At 40.2% G+C, this 22,500-nt stretch overlaps 1 protein-coding gene across 4 annotated transcripts in view; it reads left to right on the forward strand.

Annotated features, from left to right (window-relative positions):
- LOC138013080 (metal cation symporter ZIP14-like) overlaps positions 1-19,928 on the forward strand; it is a 41,449-nt gene extending 21,521 nt beyond the window's left edge. For all 4 annotated transcript variants that reach the window (XM_068860036.1, XM_068860037.1, XM_068860039.1 and 1 more), the window contains exons 3-8: positions 10,719-10,899; positions 14,091-14,260; positions 15,178-15,375; positions 17,161-17,833; positions 18,220-18,407; positions 19,379-19,928. In XM_068860036.1, the coding sequence (XP_068716137.1) occupies positions 10,719-10,899; positions 14,091-14,260; positions 15,178-15,375; positions 17,161-17,833; positions 18,220-18,407; positions 19,379-19,507 (1,539 nt within the window). In that variant the 3' untranslated portion in view covers positions 19,508-19,928. The remainder of the gene's footprint in view (positions 1-10,718; positions 10,900-14,090; positions 14,261-15,177; positions 15,376-17,160; positions 17,834-18,219; positions 18,408-19,378) is intronic.
- Positions 19,929-22,500: the final 2,572 nt, after the last annotated feature.

Genomic DNA, 22,500 nt, shown 5'->3' on the forward strand with positions numbered 1-22,500 from the left:
CACTCAATTGAAAATCGCTCTAATGCCCCAGTGATTACGATTCCCCTATTGCTCAGTGACAGAGCATATGAACTAGGAATCAGATGAAAATAGGCTTGACTCGTGTTAATTTTTAGTATTCCAGAGTCATCACTGATTAATATATTTCTTTTCATAAATTTCAAAGACAAAAACAAATGATAATCATGGAGTTTATACCGTACAACTGTGCTAGGATAATTGGCAAGTTATTTGTACAGTTTGATGCAATCACACAAACTGTTAACTCTATCAATGCGTTTGCAGCTTTTCTTTATGTTCCTGTACTTTGTAAATTTTAATCTCTCCTATTAGATGGTTTTGTATCCAGTAAAGCAGTATACAGTGATGTTACATCATCAAAATAATAATAATTATCATAACAATGATGATGATGATGATGTCATTGGGATCATAAGTTACAAGATAGAATACAAATAGTCACAAGAAACTTGACTAAAATAAGCTAACCAGGAACTGAATATCCTAAGAAAACTGTAAAAAACTATATTTTACATTATACCTAGAGATAAATATATCGGCATATGTGTTCTTAAGATGCCCTGTGGAAGAGGAAGAGGCATCTTTTCTTGCAAAAATCATTCCTTGGAATGATATGTCTCAACGAATGCTCCACAAGCAAGGTTACTACTTTGTGATGTATTTTGTTGAAGATCTTCAACGTTTAAGGGAATGGAAAAGAAACGCCTCTTGTTGCACCCATCTTAAAAAGTACTCAATGACATGGAGGTACACACCAAATATGAGCCATTTATGGTGGATTTACAGTGTTGGTTTTGAACTTAGTTTCCACAAATCCACCAAGGTAAATCATCCAAAGAGCGCTTAGGCATCCATACATGCTTTGTTGGTCAAAATCTGTGTTACGTTCTTCTTATTAATTAATTGATTAATTTATTACAATTTTCTTTTTACTGAGTTGCAAAATGGGAAATAGCCAATGAAAACACAATTTGCAATCCCCTACCTAGTCACGTTTGTAAAAGACCTGACAAAGAGATTAAGCAACCACTAAAGCGACAAGAACAATAATGGCACAGAACAATAGGTTCATCGAGAGAAAAAAAACAGGTGTTATATTGTAAGGGCCGATTTACACGATACGATTTTGTCGCATGCGACAAGCTCACGACAGGCCTACGACACGACTTACGATTGTCGCAGCGTTTTAAAACATGTTTTAAAATGATACGACATTTTTTCTGACGTACAGAACAATTGTAAATCATGTCGTGGGCCTGTCGTACCGTGTAAATCGGCCCTAAGACATTACTATGACGTCATCTTCCTTTCAATGATGAAATTGACCCAGATGGAGCAATATTTTGACGCCCATGAGTGCCTGGGAGACGTCATCTAAAACATGTGAATGAAATGCGAATTGTGTACCAAATGGTGACTCAGAATGCACGGCGGACTATGCAGTCGTTTTTAGGGAAGTCGTATTTAACCTCCTCCCCCACTCCCCTAAAGACGACTGCGTGGCAGTCTACGGAGATCGTTAGACAGAAAGTTGAAAATTTAGGTGCGGCTGCACATGTCCTCCATGTGATCTCAAATTTGTTCACTTCCCGTCGTTGTTCATTTGGGGAAATGATCAAAAAAGTATAATCAAGCACTTGCTTAGCTATTTTTCATTCCAATTTCATTCCTATTTACTTGGTAGATCCTTGAACAGCTTGAAAGTATGGGGGAAGGATTATAGCAACGCGAATGATTTTCTCGCAGCCATCAGAATCGGTCTTGCTTAAGCGCCCAGTAAGTCTCTCGGCTGCATTCCAACAAAAATAAACAAAGCAATAAACCTAAGCGAGAGGAGAATACTTTAAGAGTCGTGGGAGTCTACGGAGATCGTTAGACAGAAAGTTGAAAATTTAAGTGTGGCTGCACATGTCCTCCACGTGACCTCAAATTTGTTCACTTCCCATCGTTGTTCATTTGGGGAAATGATCAAAACAGTATAATCAAGCACTTGCGTAGTTATTTTTTATTCCAATTTCATTCCTATTTACTTGGTAGATCCTTGAACAGTGTGAATTTATGGGGGAAGGATTATAGCAACGGGAATGATTTTCTCGCAGTCGTCCGAATCGGTCTTGCTTAAGCGCCCAGTAAGTCTTTCGGCTGCATTCCAACAAAAATAAAGAAATCAGTAAACTTAAACGAGAGGAGAGTACTTTAAGACGTGTGTTGTCACAAGTAGTTAAATGACGGTTACAGTGATGATAGATATAAAACAAACAGAGCATGAAGCTCAACATGAGTGTGCAAAAGTTGAATGGAGGCGTGGCTGTGTATTGCCGATCTGTGGGGTCGAGGAGAAGAAACCCTACAACACAATCTGTCCGAGGAAAGTTCCCTTGTTATTGAGGTATAAAGGAAGACGGCTTTCCTGTTTGGATACTTGTTTCCACTCTCAATTGCAGGGATTTTGCATTTAGCTTATTCTTAAGATTTCTTAGGAAGTGCATTTAAGATCCACTTGAAGATGAAGTTGTTTCCGAGCGGGGAACATGCAAGATTTTAGAAGTTTTGGCCGCGCGAAAAATGGCGGGAGACAAAAAAGGAGGGGGAGGGAAAGGTCCCCTCCTTGTCTCGCCCCATTTTTTTATGTCTGAAATTAGGTTGCAAAAGCTCTAGTTCATTGTACTTACTAAAGAATGATACGTGCGAACTTATTACAGCAAAAAGATATGTTTAATCCCCGTGTGTTTGAGGGATTGGCTAATGTGACAAGGGCCATTCATCACACACTGACAAAAAGTTTTCGCTCAAAACCAGTGGTGGCCGAAACGAGAAAAGCCATGTAGCAGTAGAGCAGTGTTAATTTGTTGCCCATAGCTCCATAAATCTGCATGTGTCTGTTTGCTCGACAGAGACTTTAACTACCAAAATTTGTTAGCTAAATAATAAAGACACCTCATGTCAACAGTCCAGATAAAATTTCTCTAATAAGGGATTCACTTTCCCCCAATACTTTCTTTTGCCTCTCCTTTGCTATTAATTCTAGCTATCTCGTGTGCTATTAATTCTTCACCCCTTTGTCCCATCATGTAGCCATCACGTCAACAGTCCACATAAGATCTTTCTAACTCCCACAGTAATGTCTTTTGCATCTCGTGTGCTATTAATTCTATTTCTTTATCGTTATCGTTATCAAATATTCGTTTCATATTGACTTTAAATTCCTTCATTCCTCCTCCGAGACATCCAATAACCATTGGAATCAATTTCACAGTATATCTTTCTCGTCGTTTTCGTAATTCGAAGCATAACTGTTGATACTTTCTGATCTTTTCCTCTCGTTTGGCTTCCTTGTTTGATTCGTTCGGGTACGCCATATCAATCAACAGTATCGTTTTCTTTACGTTGTCTTCTAATATGAGATATGGTCTTCTCACAATACAGTTCGTTCTCATACGATGTTCCCAGTCCCAATATAACTTCTTTCCATCGATTTCGATCACTTTTTCTCGCCTTGAGGCTTTTTATAATTGTTATTAGTATTGTTTTTAGATAGTCATTTTTCGACAATTCTCTTTCGTATACAAGAAGAATGTGCATAGGGTATATATTTCAATATTCATATTTTTGAATATTATTATTATTATTATTATTATTATTATTATTTGTTTCATCAACTAGGATGGTCTTTCTCTTAGAAAGTCTTCAAGTCTCCTTACACTTGAAGTTGAAAACAGTTTATGGAGGCCGTGACGTTGTAATGGTACCTAAATGCAATCTTAAAACATATGGATATAGAGCGTTCTCTCACAGATCTCCTACATTATGGAACGCCCTGCCAGACGATATTAGGCTAGTGGAACACCTACAAACGTTTAAGTCTAAACTTAAAACCCATCTATTTAGGCAGTTGTAGTTTAGTTTTCTTTGATTTTTACTAATTTTTATTCTGTTATCCAATTGATTTTATATTTACATTACCATTATTGTAAAGCGCCGCTGGATCTTTGAGAAGCGCTGCGCTATGTAAGTTATGTATTATTATTATCATTATTATTATTATTATTATTATTATTATTATTATTATTATTATTATTATCATTCGATGTATACAAATGAAAGTTATAATTGGATTGCCTTATAGCTATTCTTCGTAATTTTCATTACCGTACAAGGGTGCTTTCGATTTAATTGCTTTCCTGGTGCATGGACCATTTTCACATTCCCCATCAGGATACACTTTCTTTGCACCCCAAATTTTGCATAATCATTGTTTTTAAATGCTCTTGGGACACTGCATATTCCAAAGAGCATTTGAAAACAATTGTTTATGCAAAATTTGGGGGGCGAACAAAGTGTTTTATGGGTAATGTGAAAATGGTCAATGGTTTTGATCGCCTAAAGATTTGAGAAATTGACGAAAGATGCTCTTGCACGTGCTTAAGTATGGCCCTTGCTTTGGAATTAATGCGGCGGCGACGTAGAAGGGAATGCGAGCAACCTGTCAAAGGTCACCAGAATCGTTTCGGTATGGACTGTGAAGAGACTTCTTTATTTCCCATCCGTTAACTTGGACTGCGTTAAGTTAAAAAGGCGAACATTATAGACGAATCGATGTAGCGTGTTATTTGCTCTAGCACATAAAACAATGCAAATAAGTTGATACCCCAAAGTCTTCACCGATATGTTGTTAGGGAAGACCGTTTTCAATTGATAACCTGAGCGTCGAGCGAATTAATTTTGTGGTTGGTTACCTTTTGCATTACTGGGCCAAATGATATCGATTGGCATAAAAATGTGGCACCGCATTCGGTAATTTCGCGCTTTCGTGCGGAAAGTGCCTTTCGCTTCATGTATTTTAATTTCGATTTCCTCCTCTATATGTCTGTGCCAGTTGTTTTTGATAAACCTGCTCGCGTTGGTTTTAACTTTTCGACCCTCAGTTGAATTAAAGCACGAGTAACAGATAGGCTTTTGTACATTATGCTAGCATTTTTTCGAGCATTTTAGTGAGGCAAAAGCATTGAGCATTATTCGAGCATTTTAGTGGCATTTTCCCGGAAATTTTTTTTTTTCGAGCAACTAAAAAGAAATTATTTTTCTTAGAGGGAACGACGACTAAAACTCAATTTTCTAGGGATAGTCAACTACTCTCTGTTCTTAGCCTCGTAGATGATTTCGAGGATTTTGTTTTTTTTGGCTGTATTTATGAACTTGTATACGTTGTTGTTACTTGCAACACTAGTACGTTTTTGTAAGTGTTAACAATTAACACCATGTCAAAAATGTTGAAATTAATTTTAAAAACCGTTTGTATAATGAGCATTTTCCGAGCATTTTAGTGACTTTTTTTGGGGAGACCGAGTATTTTAGTGGGAGAATTGGAGCATTAAGGTGAAGCATTTTGGTGGGGAAACAAAAGCATAATCTACAAAAGCCTAGTAACAGAGCGGTTGTGTCGAGAGTAATTAGCGAATTGCATTGGCTTTGCATTACTTCACTCAGTGGTTGGTTCAAAGTTCTCGCGACATTTTGTCAACCAATCAGAGGTGAAACCAAAACCAATCGTGGTTGCGCATGCATATTTTCCCGCGCTTTGTGTCGGCTACGTGTAATTTCTTCGAGTTTTGATTGGTTTACTGGATTGTCTCCGTCCTTCTTTGGTTTTGGTTTTACGACACTCGATTGAAACTCGATCTAGTACTTAATTGAGTTTTGAGTACCCTTTCACGTGTGTAACAAAACGAAGTATTTTAACGTAAATAGGTGCACGGCTCTCTCACGAGGGACAGTTTAGGAGGAGTATAAAGTAGCCTTTTGAGTCCAAACCGTCGGCTTAAGTTTTTACTCTCTCCGCTCGTGACGAAAATATTTTAAGTGGTTATTTTTTTTTATGATATTCTGGCTATTGATTAGTGAGTTGCGTGCTGTTCTTTGTTAATCGCTCTGTTATAATCTTAGAAATATCGCATAAAAAATGATCTTCTTTGAGTTTACGTAATCTTATGTTTGTAGTGTCGTTAATTAGTCAACGTGATTACATGGTTCCTTTTGTGGTTTTTCTTCTCTAAATTGTAGAAATTCACCAAATTTGTACCATTGAGCTTTACTCCGGATCATTGCTCCTTGTGTCTTGTGGGCAACAATTTTTGGCGAGATCGTTTTTTACTTTATGTCTTTCACTTTTAATGCTTTCACTATAGGCGATTTAATTCTTTTAAAAATTGTTTTTCTTCATTTTGTTTTTGTTTAGCTTTTATTTTTGCAAAAGCTTTTAGTTGACACTCTAATCTCCATCTTAATCATCTCCCCAAACAAAGCTTTATCTGTGAGATTACCGTACTTAGCCATGAATTGTGGAATTTGTTCTGTTATTATGTCCGTGTAGCGCTTGTCAGTTAATAGAGAATGATTAAATTTCCAAAACCCTGGGCCATGCTTTGTTTCCTTATCCCCAGAAGACAGATGTTAAACATATGACAGAGTGATCAGAGAAAAATGTTGGTCACCACTTTAACTTTTAAACAAATTTGTTAATATCTAAAGAAACTGTGTTGCTGCGTCGATGGGAGAGTGAAACATGAAAATTTGGTTTTATCAAACGTGTTGATAAAGGTCGAATTACCACCGTGAACAATTTGGAAAGCTGACGTTTCGAGCGTTAGCCCTTCGTCAGAGCAATTAGAGGAATTGTGGGTGTTTTTGGTTTTCATGAGGGTGTGGAGGAGCTTTGCCATTGTGGAAATATGGTAACATGAATTTGTGAATAAATTAATGAAATGATAGGCGTTCATTGATTCCGTGAGGATAGAGTGTACCTTGTTGAAAGATGTATTTTTTTCCAGATTTTTGCGGCTTTCTGTGTCATGTTGTGGTGGGAGAGATTGGGAAGATTAAAATGGCGCGCAACTGGTTATGACGCATCTGTGCATCTACATCTCGTAGGTGTTCGCGAAAGCGGTCCTCCAATCTTCTCCTTGTTTCACCTATGTACATGTAGGTCGTCTTAGTACATAGTGTGAAGGTTATGAAATAGGTGACATTTGCGGAGATGCATGTAAAGTGGTCAGTGACTTCAACGGATCGATTCGGTCCGAGATCTCAACCATGTTAGAAATAAAAGAACAAGTTTTGCATGGTGTGCATGTACATTTGAAAGTTCCCAGTTGGTTGCCAGGCTTAAATGCGCTCCTAATTAGAAAGTTACCTATGTTTTTGTCGCGTTTGAATGAAGTAAGTGATGGTAGAGGAAATATATGTTTAGTTTCTGGATCATTGCGGAGAATTTTGAAGTTTTTTGACTGAAGGTTTTGTGGATGGTAGGTGAGGGTGAATGGAATTCTGTTGGTTTCCTCGTTCTGTGACGTTTGTAGAGCGGTTTCTTGATCGATTTCTTGGGCACGATGTTTTCCTGTGGTGACAGCGGGTCTGGGTAGCCACGTTTTTTGTTTTATTTCTAATATGGTCAAGATCCCAGGACCGAATCGATCCATTAAAGTCACTTACCGCTTGACATGCATCTCCGCAAATGTCATCTATTGCATAACCTGCACACTATGTGAGAAGTAAGACCTACACAGGCGAAACAGGGAGAAGATTGTCAGACCGCTTTCGCGAACACCTATGAGATTTAGTTGCGTCAAAACCAGTGGCGCCGGCGCGCCATTTTAATCTTCCTAATGACTCCCACCACAACATGACAAGTTGCGGCCTATCCTTACACCACGGGAACACAGAAAGCCGCAAAAATCTGAAAAAAAAATTCATCTTTTTACTAGGTACACTCTATCCTCACGGAATCAATGAACGTCTCTCACTTTATTAATTTATTCACAAATTCAAATTACCATATTTCCATTAATGGCAAAGCTCCTCCACACCTTGATAAAAACCGGTAGTAATTCGATCTTTATCAACACGTTTGATAAAACCAGATTTTCATGTACCACTTTAATTTGGACGACTGAAGATGACAATTTTGGATAAAAAGAAATATCTTATGACTTACACGATATAAAACTGGGTACAACTCCAAGCATCAAAAAGGTCATGAACATTTATTGTGCTTTTAATCTCATGAGTAACTTTTTCCTTTTCGTTGATTGGTCGACCTCCTTTCTTTTCCAATTCAGTTAACACACAGTTTAAGTCTCCACCTCGTATTACAATTCATTTACATAATTCGTAATGCGTGACATAGACCCGGGGGGGGGGGGGGGTACTGCCATATGTGGGCTATATAGGTATGTGCCGCTGTGAAGGGTATGGTTTTCAAGCAGTTTACTCTAGCATAGGGTATATAAATCAGAGCGTTTGGGTCTAGAATAGGGTATTATTTTATATGAAACTGACCAGTTGGTTGAATATTTTATGTAGACTAAGGAAACCAGGAATTGCTACTCAAAAATTTAAATTTTCACTACTCAGCCTCAACAGCGTTGATAGATGACCAGCATAAAAATCTACTGGATATTATTAACTGTCAAAAATTGGGATTCAGACGGAAATTGGTAGTATTAATACTGGTTAAAATTAAACAATTTACTGTCTTGATAATGCGTGCGTACGTACGTGCTTGGCATTACTGGACAAGTAAAAATAAATCCTTTTTTAAGAAAGAAGTGATTGTGGTATAAGGTTTTGTTTTGGCTTTGCTTTAGACTGTACTAGTGACCTCAGTTTCTGGAAAACAGCTACTCTAGGATAGGAGTGATTTGGGGAGTTTGCTCTAGTATAGGGTAGCAAAATCCAGCTGAAACTAGCTCTGGTATAGGCTAAGGGTTCTAGGGTACCAGCGGCACATCCCCACCCAGAAATTCCTAAAGTTTCCCTGCGTACTGTATTTGAATTTTCGCAGATAATGTTAGCCCATTTCCGAGTTGCTGCATGCCTCAGTTTCAAGCGAGTCCTGGTGCACAACCATTCAAATGCAAATGAGTTGCGTATTCTTATGCAAATCAAACTCATTTCCCTTTCAATATTTGAGCACCAAGACTCACTTTGAAACCGAGACAAACCGCAACTCGGAAATGGCCCATTCAATAAAATTGAATGGAGTATGATAGCCTGATATATACTTCAGTTGATTATAATCAACGTTGAGTGTGAACACGGCTTAGGTTTGAAAAGGATCATCATAACTCCTCTTCTGTGATTAGCGCCGTGACTTTCTATTATTTCGCCTCCCCATTCAGATTTCCTCGCTTTAACAGTCGTGGGGATGAGAAATTGTCTTGAGGGAACACTACATCTGATTTTTGTTGGTGCAACCAGCGAAAAACCTGTCGTCACTTGGTGGTCTTATTCAACCCTCTGGCGTTTAAGGAAAGCAGTCTGAGTTCCTTTTAACACTATTAAAATAAGATGGATGCTTAATTTTCTCAATTTATAGACTTGTTAAACATCGCAGACTAGTAATACGCGGCGAGTAACATTCAACGCAGTCATAAAACAAAAGCTCAACCAAAATACCTGCACAAATACCTGCACCCTAATAACTTCATGCAGGCTAATTGGTCTGAGACAAGAGCAAACACCTCTGCCGGAAGCACTGCAAAGACAAAGACAACCAAGCTGTGAGAGTCTTAAACTATTGATTATCATTAGCTTTCCATAATTTGACCGTAGTACGGGAAATATTTCGTTTTAGGGCCTCGGTAGACAACATTTTCAATTATCAGCTTTTCAACATTGAAGAATGCTGTTTATTTTTTCTCTGGCTTTGCTTTCTTAAGCACGGGATAAAGTTTCTTTCGTATTTCGTCCACTGGCTTCGGGAAATCATCCGTCACTCCAAGGTTCTTTCCTATTGGTAAATTCTTAATATGAGATTTAATAAATTCTTTGTCTTGAAAGAAGGATACCTAAGCTATTATTGGTCTTGGAGTGTAGTTTTTCTTTTCTGTATTTACACGTGTTGGCACTCAATGCACTCTTCCGAAGTGAATTTCTTCGAGATCCTTGCTGGCTATTTTCATTTCATTCTGTAAGAACTTCTTCAACAGTCTTTCGATATCCTTGGGCGATTCAAGACCATCAACTTGATATTATTTCGTCTGTTGTAACATTCTTGCTTAATTAGACGTGTTTTTCCAGTTCGCTTAACTTGTCAAGTCTATTGTTTGTTCCTGTCCTCTTTATCTCAGTTGAAGAGGACTCTTTCTTTAACTGAACTATTTCTGCTTGCGAAAATTGAAGACTTTTTCAGATCCTCTTTTTCCTTTTCTAATTAACGTAATTTAGCTCTTAAATCCTTAATTTCAGGTAATAACGACAATACTTTATCCAGCTATTCCTCAATGTCATTCAACTTCTTGTTACACCTCGAGCAACCGTCTTCATCAGCAATTTCTTCGTGTGTCTGCGAGCCATGCTGCCTAATTCGTTTTTCCCTTCTTCTTGCTCTTCTTTCCTTTGCTTCTACAGATTCGTCGGCCATTAGTTTATGTAATCTGTTGCTCGCCCATGCAGCTTAATGCTGGAACTACAGTGAACTCAATAGAGCCCCGCCTAAAAGACCCTAAGAGACACGTTCGCCATGTTCATCCTCTTACCCACACTCCGAACGCCTAATTGCTGAGTTTACGAAACCTGGGCACGGTTTTCGTGAATGCACATTAAAACTTTTCGTCGGTTATGCATTATAACAGCAGTTCATAGCTTTAATTTGTTTGACGAGGGGTTAAGTTGTCAGTGTGTTTTGTTTTGTTTTCCAGTGTCTTGAAGAACACACATTGATGAGCATTCATAAAGTGAATGAGAAGGTAGGCTTAAGCCAAGCGGACTTTGTGCGCATTTGTCCTTCGTTGATTCATCAACTTCGCGCAGGCTTTTGTGACCAAGAGAAGGAGTCGAACAAGAACGTACTGGAAAGTACAGACCACGACATGCTATGTGGTAAGTTTAATCGACCTACGAACCGAAACTCGGTGATGAATTAGTAGGATGCATGAAAATGCGCCTGTTTCTTGTTTTTGTGACTGTGTCATCTAAGTTTCGGTTTTGTTAATTAAACGAAGTTTAGCCGGCGCTTCACAAAAACCGCGTTGGATTAAGCACAGGTCCTCAGAGCCTAGAACAATGGTAAAAACCAGAACGCAAAACTGAAAGACATAGCAAACACAACAGCTCTTCACGCCTTGCACGGGCGTTATACAGTGTAGCAGATTTTTACCTTTTCAAAAGAAATAGTGAAAGTAAATGTTGTGGCATAACAACGTAGCTTTCAGTGCCGAAGACTCCAAGAACTTAACTTTCTATCTTTTCAAATCAAACCGATAACTTTGTTGTGGCATAACAACGTAGCTTTCAGCATAACGTATCTTTCAGCTTAACAACGTAGCTTTCAGTGCCGAAGACTCCAAGAACTTAACTTTGCATCTTTTCCAATCAAACCGATCACTTTAATTGTTACTAATTGTTCAATATTCTGAAACACTACACTTAGTACACTTAAAGTACAAAAAATGCTACAAATCGGAGATATTATGCTTAGCATTGCGACAAACCTGAAAGTAAATATTTCAAAAACAGTTCTCTTCTTTAGCTCAAATCAATAACAACGCGTTTGATTTCCTAGAAAACTACAATTGCTTACAGCAATCGGTAGCACCTAAAAAAATGCTTTATTTTCGGCGGGTTAGCTTAGTACTCCAACATGCTTTCGAGTTTATTTTTGTCAGAAGTCCATCAGTTTTTGTTTATGTATTTATGTATTTCAACGACGTCTGGCTCCAGTTTTTTTTTTACACAGCTTTATTGGGTACTCCTCTTGTAATATACAATGTAAATTTGTAATACAACACAAGAAAAAAGAAAAAAAGAAGAAAAGAAGCAAAACCCAAAAGGAGTAGGTGCAACTAACCCCGCGGTCACTAGAACTTGCTTGCTTGGCCAATATTTGGTTACCTAGCACATTCCTAGCTCGTCACAGGTGTGACCGACCAAGCATGGCGTTGCTTGCTTGCTTAAAAAAGAGGCGGAGTTGCTTAGAACTTCACAGGATCCGCAGCTCAGCTCAAGAGCGTTCTGCAGTGCTCTTAACTGTGCTAGGTAAACAATTTACGAAAGCTGACCAATAAGGAAGAGGGTGGTAATTTGACAGCTTGGTCTCTCGTAATGAAGTTTTGATTAAAGGTGTAGCGTTACTTCATTCCGCTGTTGTCTTACGGACTTGTGAATCATTTGTACTCGAATATGTTCAGGACGCCTTCGCCTTAGGACGCTTCCAGGTCATCGCCCATTCCGAACAAGCAAAGCAAGCTACCAATTCTTAACTTATCCACCGCCGATTAATTGCGCCACCTTTTACGTCTCCACGGAAATTCGTGGAAGGTTTTGCTCAAAACATTTCTTATAATCCTGCTCAGGCAACTGTTCCAGGAACAGTTGTACGGTTAGACGAAAGAGGTTCGCCTTCCTCATCAGCAGAAACGATTGAAACTAGCCTGGGAAACAGTTCATCCATTTTCATCGAACGCGCGACTCGAACCGAAGTGCAATGTGACCACGTCGTGCTTGCTTAAAACTCTAGCCCTTGCTACTGATTGCTTGACTGACGTCACAAGCAAGCATGCTTGAGGATAGTCTTAAGCGCAAATGTGACCGCGGGGTAAACGTCCCATGCGAGGCACTGCCCCGAGATTAAGACCTAGGATAAAATAAAATAAAATGAATACTTAAACATTCGTATAAAAAATAAAACAAATTACGAGTGGCATGGGTACGTAGGGACTAGCGTCCACGTGCAGGGGTAATTAATTTCATATACCACCGGCAGGTGAGTGCTCATTAATTTGCGAACAAAAAGTTGAAAGGCAGTAGACGAGGAGAAACTAGTTGGATCGTGCTAGCTTACAAACATAGTTCCTTAGTTTAACTATTCTGTTAAAGTACGAGGCCTGAAAAGTTGTTGTTTTGCAAATAGGGGTGCGAAGATTAAAGGAGTTACTTAGTCTTGTACAACCATGGGAAACAAAAGATACATAATTCAGAACATCTAAATCGGTACTACAGTAAAGGCATTTATAAAAAGAGATCAAATCTTTAAGTTCACGATCTAGAGAAAGTGGAAGTAAGTCTAGCAAAGTCAGCCGCTCTTTGTACGACGTTTCGCCTCTGCGCGTGCGTAAAATCCACCTGCTTGCTCGTCTCTGACCTGTTCCAGTTGTTCAAAGGTGGATAACGCCTTCCACCCGATAAATCACTGTCCATTGGATAGCGCAATTGGCCTCGCAATGACTTATCCACTGGATAGTAATTTATCCGGCGGATAGCGCTATCCATCCTTTGAACAACTGGGGCCTGGTGAAAAGCGAAAGAAAAGATGCTTCAACCTCAACCGGAAATGGTGAAGTGAAGTGACGTAAAGTTATTGGTTTCTCCCCCTCGGGGCTTTTCAGGACTAATTCACTAACTGTAGCGCAGACTGCAACACCGGGGACAACCTCACATCATATATCATATCATATATCTTTAGTTACCCTCGGATTTTCAGAGTAGCTTGGTGTAGCTAATTTCTCCGAGCATTTACCCTCCCAACCATGATATACCACAGAAGACAGACCACAACACCGGGAACTACTCTTTGCGACAAGTGTGCGGGTTCTTTTACGTCCCACAGGATTATGAACATTGAAGGGTAGTGAGACGGGACCTCCGGCTTAGTTATTTAAAGACCCTGAATGTTGGTCCGGCCGGAGTTGAACTCACGACCCCCCGCGTGACAGCCCGGTGCTCAACCAACTGAGCCACCGGTGCGCGGTCCCTTCTCTTTTCGAGAAGTGAATGGGTTCTTTAACGTCCCATACTATTTAAATTCCAACACGGGCTATGAGACGGGACCTCCGGTTTACAGTCCTTATCCGAGAAGACTTTGACCTCCCACGTGACAGCCCGATACACAACCAACTGAGCCACCGGTGCGTTCGCCCACAAAGGATTTTGGTTTCTATTGCTTTTCCCAGTTTCAACTGCTCGCCTTTTGTCGATTTTTCTGCTTGTGATGCGTTTGGTTCCTTTTGCCTTGGTGCCGGTTCAGAGTCACCACCAAGGAAATCAATTACTGTAACAGCATCTTTTTTCTTTAGTATGGGGATATGGCGTGCTGTCAATCACTGTCATTAGTCTGGCGTCACTTCTTGCGATTGCCATCATTCCCTTCATCGGACGATCGTTTTACAAGAAGCTCATGTCTTTTCTGGTGGCGCTGGCTGTTGGGACTTTGGCGGGAGACGCCTTGCTTCATCTTATACCGCACGTGAGTCTGTCGCACTTATATGTTTATTGATTCATAGCGGAGTGTTAAACATTCCCTCCACCCTTTTTTTCAAGGGGAGGCTAAGTGGGAAATAAGTTGGGAGGCCGTGCTCTGGATGAACGAACAGGACATATGTTTTAAAAGCCCGAAATGTTGCTCCCAAAATGCTTCGTCTATTCCTGTGTCAGTGCACGAATCCAGCGGTGAACATGCATTCATTCCCCGAGTTTTGGGACTCCTGGGAAGAATAATTAGTTTTAGGAACTTAACTCGCGCTTATTCGCGCGGTGGCCTCGAGTTGAAATGTTTGAGAACGAGTTTCAGCCCACGGTGCGCAAAAACAAAAGTTTTAAATCCCTCGGGGCTCAACATGGCGGCCGTGTGATTAAGGCCCATTGAAAAACAGTGTACGTTCCGCCGCCGCCTGGTTTAAAAACGAGGGTATAATAAACTTGGAAATAACTTGAGTTGAATTGAATTATGACAGGTCAGCCAAAACACCAATAAGTTTTGAACTCTATACCTATGAAATCTAATTTTTCCTCCTTTGAAATACCGGAAAATGGTTCTGTGTACTTTTTTTCCGCAAACAACTTCTTCTGTAAAAGAAAAACAAGAAGAAAATTTCACGTATAAGGCAAACGCGAAAATGCCTACTTTCACGTAGAAACGGCAAGTGGCAGCCGGCAAACGTAGAAAATGGCGGGAAAATCATGTTCACGTGGTCACTTTTGCCGTTCGCGTTTCAAGTAAAAGTGATGCTAAATCTCTATGATGTTGGATCACGTGGTGAACAGTCTTCTCTTTTCACTTTTCATGGTTAGATATCTCAACTACTTTTGCAACTGGTTTTAGAAACCGGTAAGTACTTTTTATTCCAGAAAAGAAGCCTGAATTCTCAATTGTGTTATTATTAGGCTTTTCATGATGATGGAGATAGTGAAGAACATGGCCGTGAGGGACATAGGACCAACGTTTTCAAATCCTGTGTCATAATGGCAGGAATTTATGTCTTCTTCTTGGTGGAATGCGTTTTAAAAGCGCGCCTATCACGGAAAAGACAGTCACCAGAGAAGTCGCACGCGTGCAAGGATGTTACACCACCTGAGGAAATGGTGAGGCGCTATTTCCTCTTTGTCCGCCTGTTTCTTACTGTTTGCGGGGTGCATGCAGGGATGGCACAGTGGTGAGAGGACTCGCCTTCCACCAGTGTAGCCCGGGTTCGATTTCCATGCAGACTTGGCGTCATATGTGGGTTGAGTTTGTTGGTTCTCTACTTCGCAACAAGAGGTTTTCTCCGGGTACTCCGGTTTCCCCTCTCCTCAAAAACCAACATTTGACTTGATTTGCGTTGATTGTTAATTTCAGTTTACAGTGTCCCCCAGAACGACTTAAATAAAGTTCCTTTCCTTTCCTTCCACGGAGCCCAACGCTTTTAAACATGTGTGGAATGTTGGCTTCAGAAAGTGGTTTGAAGGCTCCAAACCCCTTTTTGCATGCTAAGTCAGCAACGCACACACACTGACATCATTCATAATCTAGTGATGGCGAGGGCGTTATAGTGACGCGAAGTATACCTTGTGATTGATATACAAGCGCCCGAGCGAAAGGACGACTGGAGGATCAGAGTCCTAGGCAGAATCCTCAGTGCCTAGCGCAGGACTTTGTAGAGCCAGCAGACCAGCTGGACACATTGTCCATACAGGACCCCTAGTAGATAAACGACCAAGCTCCCCACGGGTTCCATGAGCTCAAATGATGGGTAGAGCATCTGACCGGTGTCACTGAGATCGTCGGTTGGATTCCCGCATAGGACTCTGATTCTTCAGTTGTCCTTTTGCCTGTCGCTAAGCAACTAGTTTGCCATATCCATAGGTGCTTTTGGGTTATTTTCCCAGAAATCTTCCCTGCTATCAGAAGTTTTTTTTGGGCGTTCGCTGGGCTGACGAGTGCGGCAAAAGAGACCTCTGCCACGGGTCGAAACTCGCTCTGATCCAATCGCCGTCCACGACCTTCAAAGGACGGTACTGTTGAAAACGCATACGCCATGACAAATTGGCTATTTGTGACTTGAGCCCACTTTGTCTTGTGCATTGCTTTACAGTAATTCCGCTGTTGTTAAGTGAGCCCCCACAACATGTAAAGTATCACGTTAGGATTAGGTCGCTAAGTAATTGCACACGCATGTTCAAGTCTCGACCCATGGCAGAGGTGTCTTTGTCAGACGAGCGAACGCAAATGTAAACAGACCTCTGCTGGCAGAGAACCAGATACCACTCAGCTCTTTACAACCTCTACTTTCACTGAATCGTTATAGAGCACAGCTCTGTTGTGTAGTATTAGGCTACATTGTTTCTGTGGTGTGTTTTCTTGTGTCCATTAGTTCTTAAACCTATCGCGAGAGTCGTTTTAATAGAGTTCTTTCACATGACTTCACGGTGGCCATATTGGAGGAGTGGAATGTTCTTTTGGGAATGGACCTTATTGCAGTTGAGCCTGCAGGCATATTTTCTTTCTTTAAAACTACGTGCAAAAGAGGCTTAAGGGTCAATTCAATACAAAATGACCCCTTGGCCTCGTTTATGCGGCAAAACCGCTGATAACTCCGATAAGCCTTATTGAAGTCCATTTTTATCAAAATTGTTGCTTTTGTTTTAGTATGCAAATATGGCAGTTGGTCACATGAGCGAACACACTATATAGCTGCTTTTTTAATAAAAATCATGCCTAATCGTAAATTTGGTCTTGTCAATCAATTTTTAGTTCTGTGCTTTTTTTCGTTTTCCGTGTTGTCAAGTTATCACCCCAAGTATCTGCCATGTTCACTTTCCTCGTGTCAGTAAAACAAATTTCCCTTTATATTGTGATAATTCAGTGTTTTTTTTTTTGTTTTCTGATAGAGCCTCGCGCAAAAGAAGGAGTACATTGAAGAGTATGAAGAAATGATTGGGTCGAGACTGGCTGGAAATCATCTCTACGCGAGCTGCTACATCGAAGTCGAGTCCGGTAAAGAGGAGCGTGCATGCAACAGCTCTGAAAGCCCCCAAGGAAAAGGTTCCTTATGGGAGTTGGGTCTCCATTGTCACCAGCAGGGTTGCATGAGTGAAAAAGGCAAGCACAGCTTAAGTGATGCGGAACTTGTGGCCGTCTTACGCAGCATCCAACCAAGTGTTTACAGCGGTAAAAACTTGGGCACCAGCACTGGCGAATCTGAAAACCCCACCGATCGAAATTTTGAGGACATTCGCTGTTTCCAAGCTAACAAGAACAGGTCCCCAGTGCTTTCTGAGACGATAACCACCACAACTGACACAACAAGCGGCTTTGAGGCGGAACACCATGGGGATTATCACAATGATCATCAACATGATCATGCTAATCATCACCACCATCATAGCCACAATATTGACAAGCATACTTCAATAGCCTCTGTAGCATGGATGGTGATTATTGGTGACGGTTTCCATAACTTCAGTGACGGACTGGCGGTTGGCGCTGCATTTGCGGTGTCAATGACCAGCGGTCTCACCACAGCCGTAGCAGTGTTTTGCCACGAGCTTCCTCATGAGTTAGGTAAGGACAAAAATTGCTCGATGCCCAAATGAAGTGAATGGATTGGGGAATTTTCTTCAAATCTGTGCTACGGAATGTAGCAGAATCGTCTTGTACTTTTGTACGGCTTTTTCTGTTGTCTTGTGACAAGCCAAATATAGGTGGTTTCCACGGTGCATCATGGTCGCTATGTCGGATGACACGAAATAAAAGATCTCTCATTAGCCTCTTTTGTTCGTCATTTAGCATTTGTACAGTTTGTAAACGGTTAGGGCTGTTTCTGTATCGGTAAAAAATGACCTGTGACCTGTGTTTTGTACCTGCCCCGTACACACCTTTTGTAGCCAAAAAAAGGGAAAAGTAAGTTTGAATTTAAAATGTGTTTGCGTTTTTTTTTCTCATTTTAGGTGATTTTGCGATCTTGCTTAAGTCAGGTCTCACCTTCAGGCAGGCTGTTACCTACAACGTTGCCTCAGCCATTATTTCCTATATTGGACTAGTCCTGGGGATCATTATTGGTGATATACACTCTGCTCATTCGTGGGTCTTGGCGCTCACTGCTGGAATGTTTCTTTACGTGTCTTTAGTCGATATGGTAAGTCACGTAATAAAGTTGAAAATTTTGGGGTATTTTTCGCTTCCAGGATAAGCGCGATCATTTTATTAAGACTGATACGAGAATGGTCATTTTTTCATTGACTGTAGCAACTTGCCCCACAAAAAAGCAAACGCTCAAATCGTGATATTCCTTTTCCATGTGCTGGAACTGAAAGTTTCAATCTGTGCAAATATTTCAGTAAGTCTTTCCCAGATAACCTGTAGAAAAGAATAAAATGATCCCTCTCTACGGCTCACATAACCGTGAATATGCACACTCTAGGCACGTCTTTGAAAGGCGTGTATGAAAACCTTGGCCATGGTTTAACGTGAAGTAGATTTTATACTCTGGATAGTGACCTATCCACTGGATAAAGTTATCCAGCCTTTAATTCAACAACTGGTGCCCGGGCTATATAATTTGTATTCTTCCTTTATTTAACTCGCGTTTAGTGGATCCTGGAATCGCAAGAAAAACGCGTGCTTCATCCCGTTGCAAGACTCAGTTTTCGAGTTTCCGAATGAGTTTCTTTCTTTTTCGTGTACTAAATTCGCAACGAGAGTCATCAGTAAACAAAATAGATCCCTCATTGTCGGCTAAATTTAATTCAGTCTTTTGTCCACTTGGGATGGACCCACTAGTCGGAAGTGAACCGCATAAGCTCGATGCAAACTGTCGCAAAATTCTTGAAAGAGTGATTTTAACCAACCCCTCTTTCTTCGAAATGACTGCTGGCAATAGATTTGTGCGATAAAACACACAAACTCTCTATTGAAAGTTGTGGGACCACACGTTGTAAGCTTAATCTTGCATTGCAATGATGATGCTGGTGGTCTAATGGTGATTTTAAAACAAGCACAGATTTGCAGCCGCGTCTTTTTTGTATTTCTGGTATTTCTGGAGTGAAATGCCAGCGTGGTGATAGGAAGACCGAAATGGATAACCCTGACTCTTATCTTTCTACACAGCTTCCAGAACTTGGCAAGTACATTCAAGAAGGAGGCGATTGGTCTGTAGTTTTGTCACAAAACTTAGGAATGTTAACGGGTACTTCTATCATGTTAGTCATAGCTTTATATGAACATTACGCTAACTAAATTAAACGAAATTTTAGACGATCCAAAATTTTTAGGTTTTAATTTATCTTGCCTTGTTTACCAAGAAGTTTTAGGAAATCTCGTGTATGGGTAATGTTTTGTCTCAAAATGGGAGAAAGATTGAAAACATCACGAGGAATTTTATCAGGCCCTAATTGTGCGAAAAAATTTCGCGATTTTTGTGATTATAATGCTCTGAGTAAAATTTTCTAGATCGACTCTCGAAAAAAGAGTCTTTAAGATTCGTTCAGTTAGAAAGAACAATCATTCAACTATGAAAAACGTTCCTCCAGGTTTGATTACACTTCTTGGTATTACTAGATTAGCTTGCTATAGGCAATTACTTTACTTAAAGATGTTTTTGCTCGTCATTTTCATTAGAAAAAAAGTGGTCCATTTTGGTCTGCTTTTGCCGTTTTCATAGTTGCTGTCGCGTAGTGACCTCAGAAGCTTAACATTTACTCCGCAGGAGGACAATTTGATTAATTGTTCTGCTCTCGACCATTCAGAATCGAGTACTTTAGTTCAGTGTATTTTAGACTTCTAATTTATTACGTGATTGTTTGTTGTTGCTTACCACATTTTCTGCGGTTGGGCTGGAACGAGCATGGAACTGAGGCTTATGTAACCTCCATCGCTCGCTCGTTAAGTCTTCCCGTGAGAACAAGAAGAAGGTCTGATGAAAATTAAATTCGAATTTCACAATTTTTCACTATTATTTTCCTTCCAATGAATCAAGGAAAAGTCCCTTATTCTTGTTAATTGTTTTGGAAGGAAAAATATTCTACTTAGGTGTGAAATAAAATCTCTCATATGGGATGATATAAGAGGGTATATTTTTACGGTAAATATGGTTTTTGTATGCTGATCATTTTCTAATCAAGGGTATTTTCAAAGTGAATATTTTAATATTAAAACCGCAATCGGGAAACATGCGTCCGGGATATTACCATCAACTGGTCATGGCACCAGTACCAGTTTTGTTTTGTGCACTTCAACGCACATAACGTGATATATATAATACGTCTTTTTTTAAAGAACCGTATTATTGTTTATCATTTTCTTCACAAGGATCTTACCTCCTTCACAAATAAGCGTCCATTCTCTTCACAATTTGTGTGGTCGAATAATCATTTATTTCTTTTGAGGAATGGGGTAATGCGGACACGTTGTGTAGTTTTCGCCAACTTTTCTGGACTTCAGTGACTAAAGGACGGTTATAGGGCACTTCGAAGCGTTTATCGTTATAAAAGCTTGTTGTCTGTTGGGTATACCCAGTGTCCCCAAGAGCAGTTGAAATTAATAATTTATGCAAAATATGGCGGCAAACAAAGTGTATTATGGGGCATTCGAAAATAGAGAATCGCGTTGGTAAGTTTCGTGATCTGTTAGGAGAAAGTCATTTAAGGTTGATTAGGTCGTTTTCGTGTTCATTTGGAAGGAAAACCTTTTTTAGATTGTTTGGTCAATCAAACATTTCGACTAACTTTTAGCTTGGTTGAAATGGAAGAAAACGCGTTCACAGTCATTTTTGCGACCTTCAAAAAAAAACGCGGAGAGATCTGTTGATGAGTCCCCCCAGAAGTTACCGCGTGTAAACCACAAACGTCGCAAGTGTGTTCTGTTGAAGAAACTTCAACTACTTAAACCCTAAATGGGACGTAGTTTAAATGTTTTATCCCAGTAGACTCCGACCTTGGTGCCAGTAATGGGAGAGCTAAGTTTTGTAGCGCATTCTGTTCTTTTTCACGCACAAACCTATTCGACCACACTGGTTTTCTGTTGCACGACATCATAAACACTTAAATTCCAATTTGCTACGTCATAGTCTATAGATTAAGTGCCATAAAGCCAAAATCACTCCAACCAATCACAACGGACACGGAAAAATGGCCAATCACGACACAAAGTATCGGCGCTAAGAGCGCGCGATAAGAGCAAAATAAAATTGGAATGGAATGGTTGGCTACTGGACGCTTGATTTTTGAACCAATTGCGCAGTGAAGCCATTAAAGAACAGAAGAAAAAAGAAAATTACGTACAACATTGAAGTGAAACGAAATGCTTCTGCTAAGCAGCCAAACGATATCGATCTTCATATCGCCTTGTGTTTCCGTAGAAACGTTGCTATGTTTACCGTTATATTTGTTGATTTTGCTGTCTTGTTGCTTCTTGAGAACAGTCTGGGTGTTTTTGGCTTTTTGGTTGATAAAAGAACATGCAAAGGCTTCCAGGCATTATATTTTTGGTGTTTTGGTCTTACCTGCGGGGCCACAGTCATTGGCGGTATTAACAGGCGTTGTAACCCGATGTTTGTATAGTAAATTACGCGGTTTCAGTTTTTCGCAAAGCTCATTCATCAGCTACCTATTTGAGTGGCGGTCAGTTTGCGAATGGGTTTTAATGGCTTGTAGATTATTCCCCTTTGCATATTGCAACAAAAGTTCACTCTTGCTTCGTTTTATTAAAACGGAGGAGTTAGCTACTTTTGTGGTTTTGTTTTTCCAGTATTAAGGGTTTGAACTTTGAACTCTACGGGTTTAGCTAGCCTCCGTCTGCGAACCAGTTCCAAAATCCATGTTCTGGGCCCCAAGCAGCGTACCAGGATTTGATATCGCACCATGATCGGTCTGTTAAGAAAAACAGTTGTTCGATAACACTGGTAATAGCCAATCAGGTTTGAATTTGAAACGCACTTTCGCTTGTTCGTTGGGGGTCCAGAACAAGGATCTCGGCGCTGCTTCGAAGACATCACTAACCGGTGCTAGATTACGTCTGCGACGCAGACTATACGGGTTTTGGGCCGATTTGTTCCCAGCATGGTCGACGCTAAGTGACGTCAAGAGAAAATAAATGGAGAGAGTAGACTTGGTAGAGTTATGGTCAGGTGCCCTTTTCTCGAAGGCTCCGAAACTTTACGGGCCATTTTTGTGTGTCACAATTCCCTCTGTATCTCAAGAACGGAGAGGATTTAAGTCGTCAAACTTCACAGT

This window comes from Montipora foliosa, chromosome 8, assembly GCF_036669935.1.
Source record: "Montipora foliosa isolate CH-2021 chromosome 8, ASM3666993v2, whole genome shotgun sequence".
Lineage (NCBI taxonomy): Eukaryota > Metazoa > Cnidaria > Anthozoa > Scleractinia > Acroporidae > Montipora > Montipora foliosa.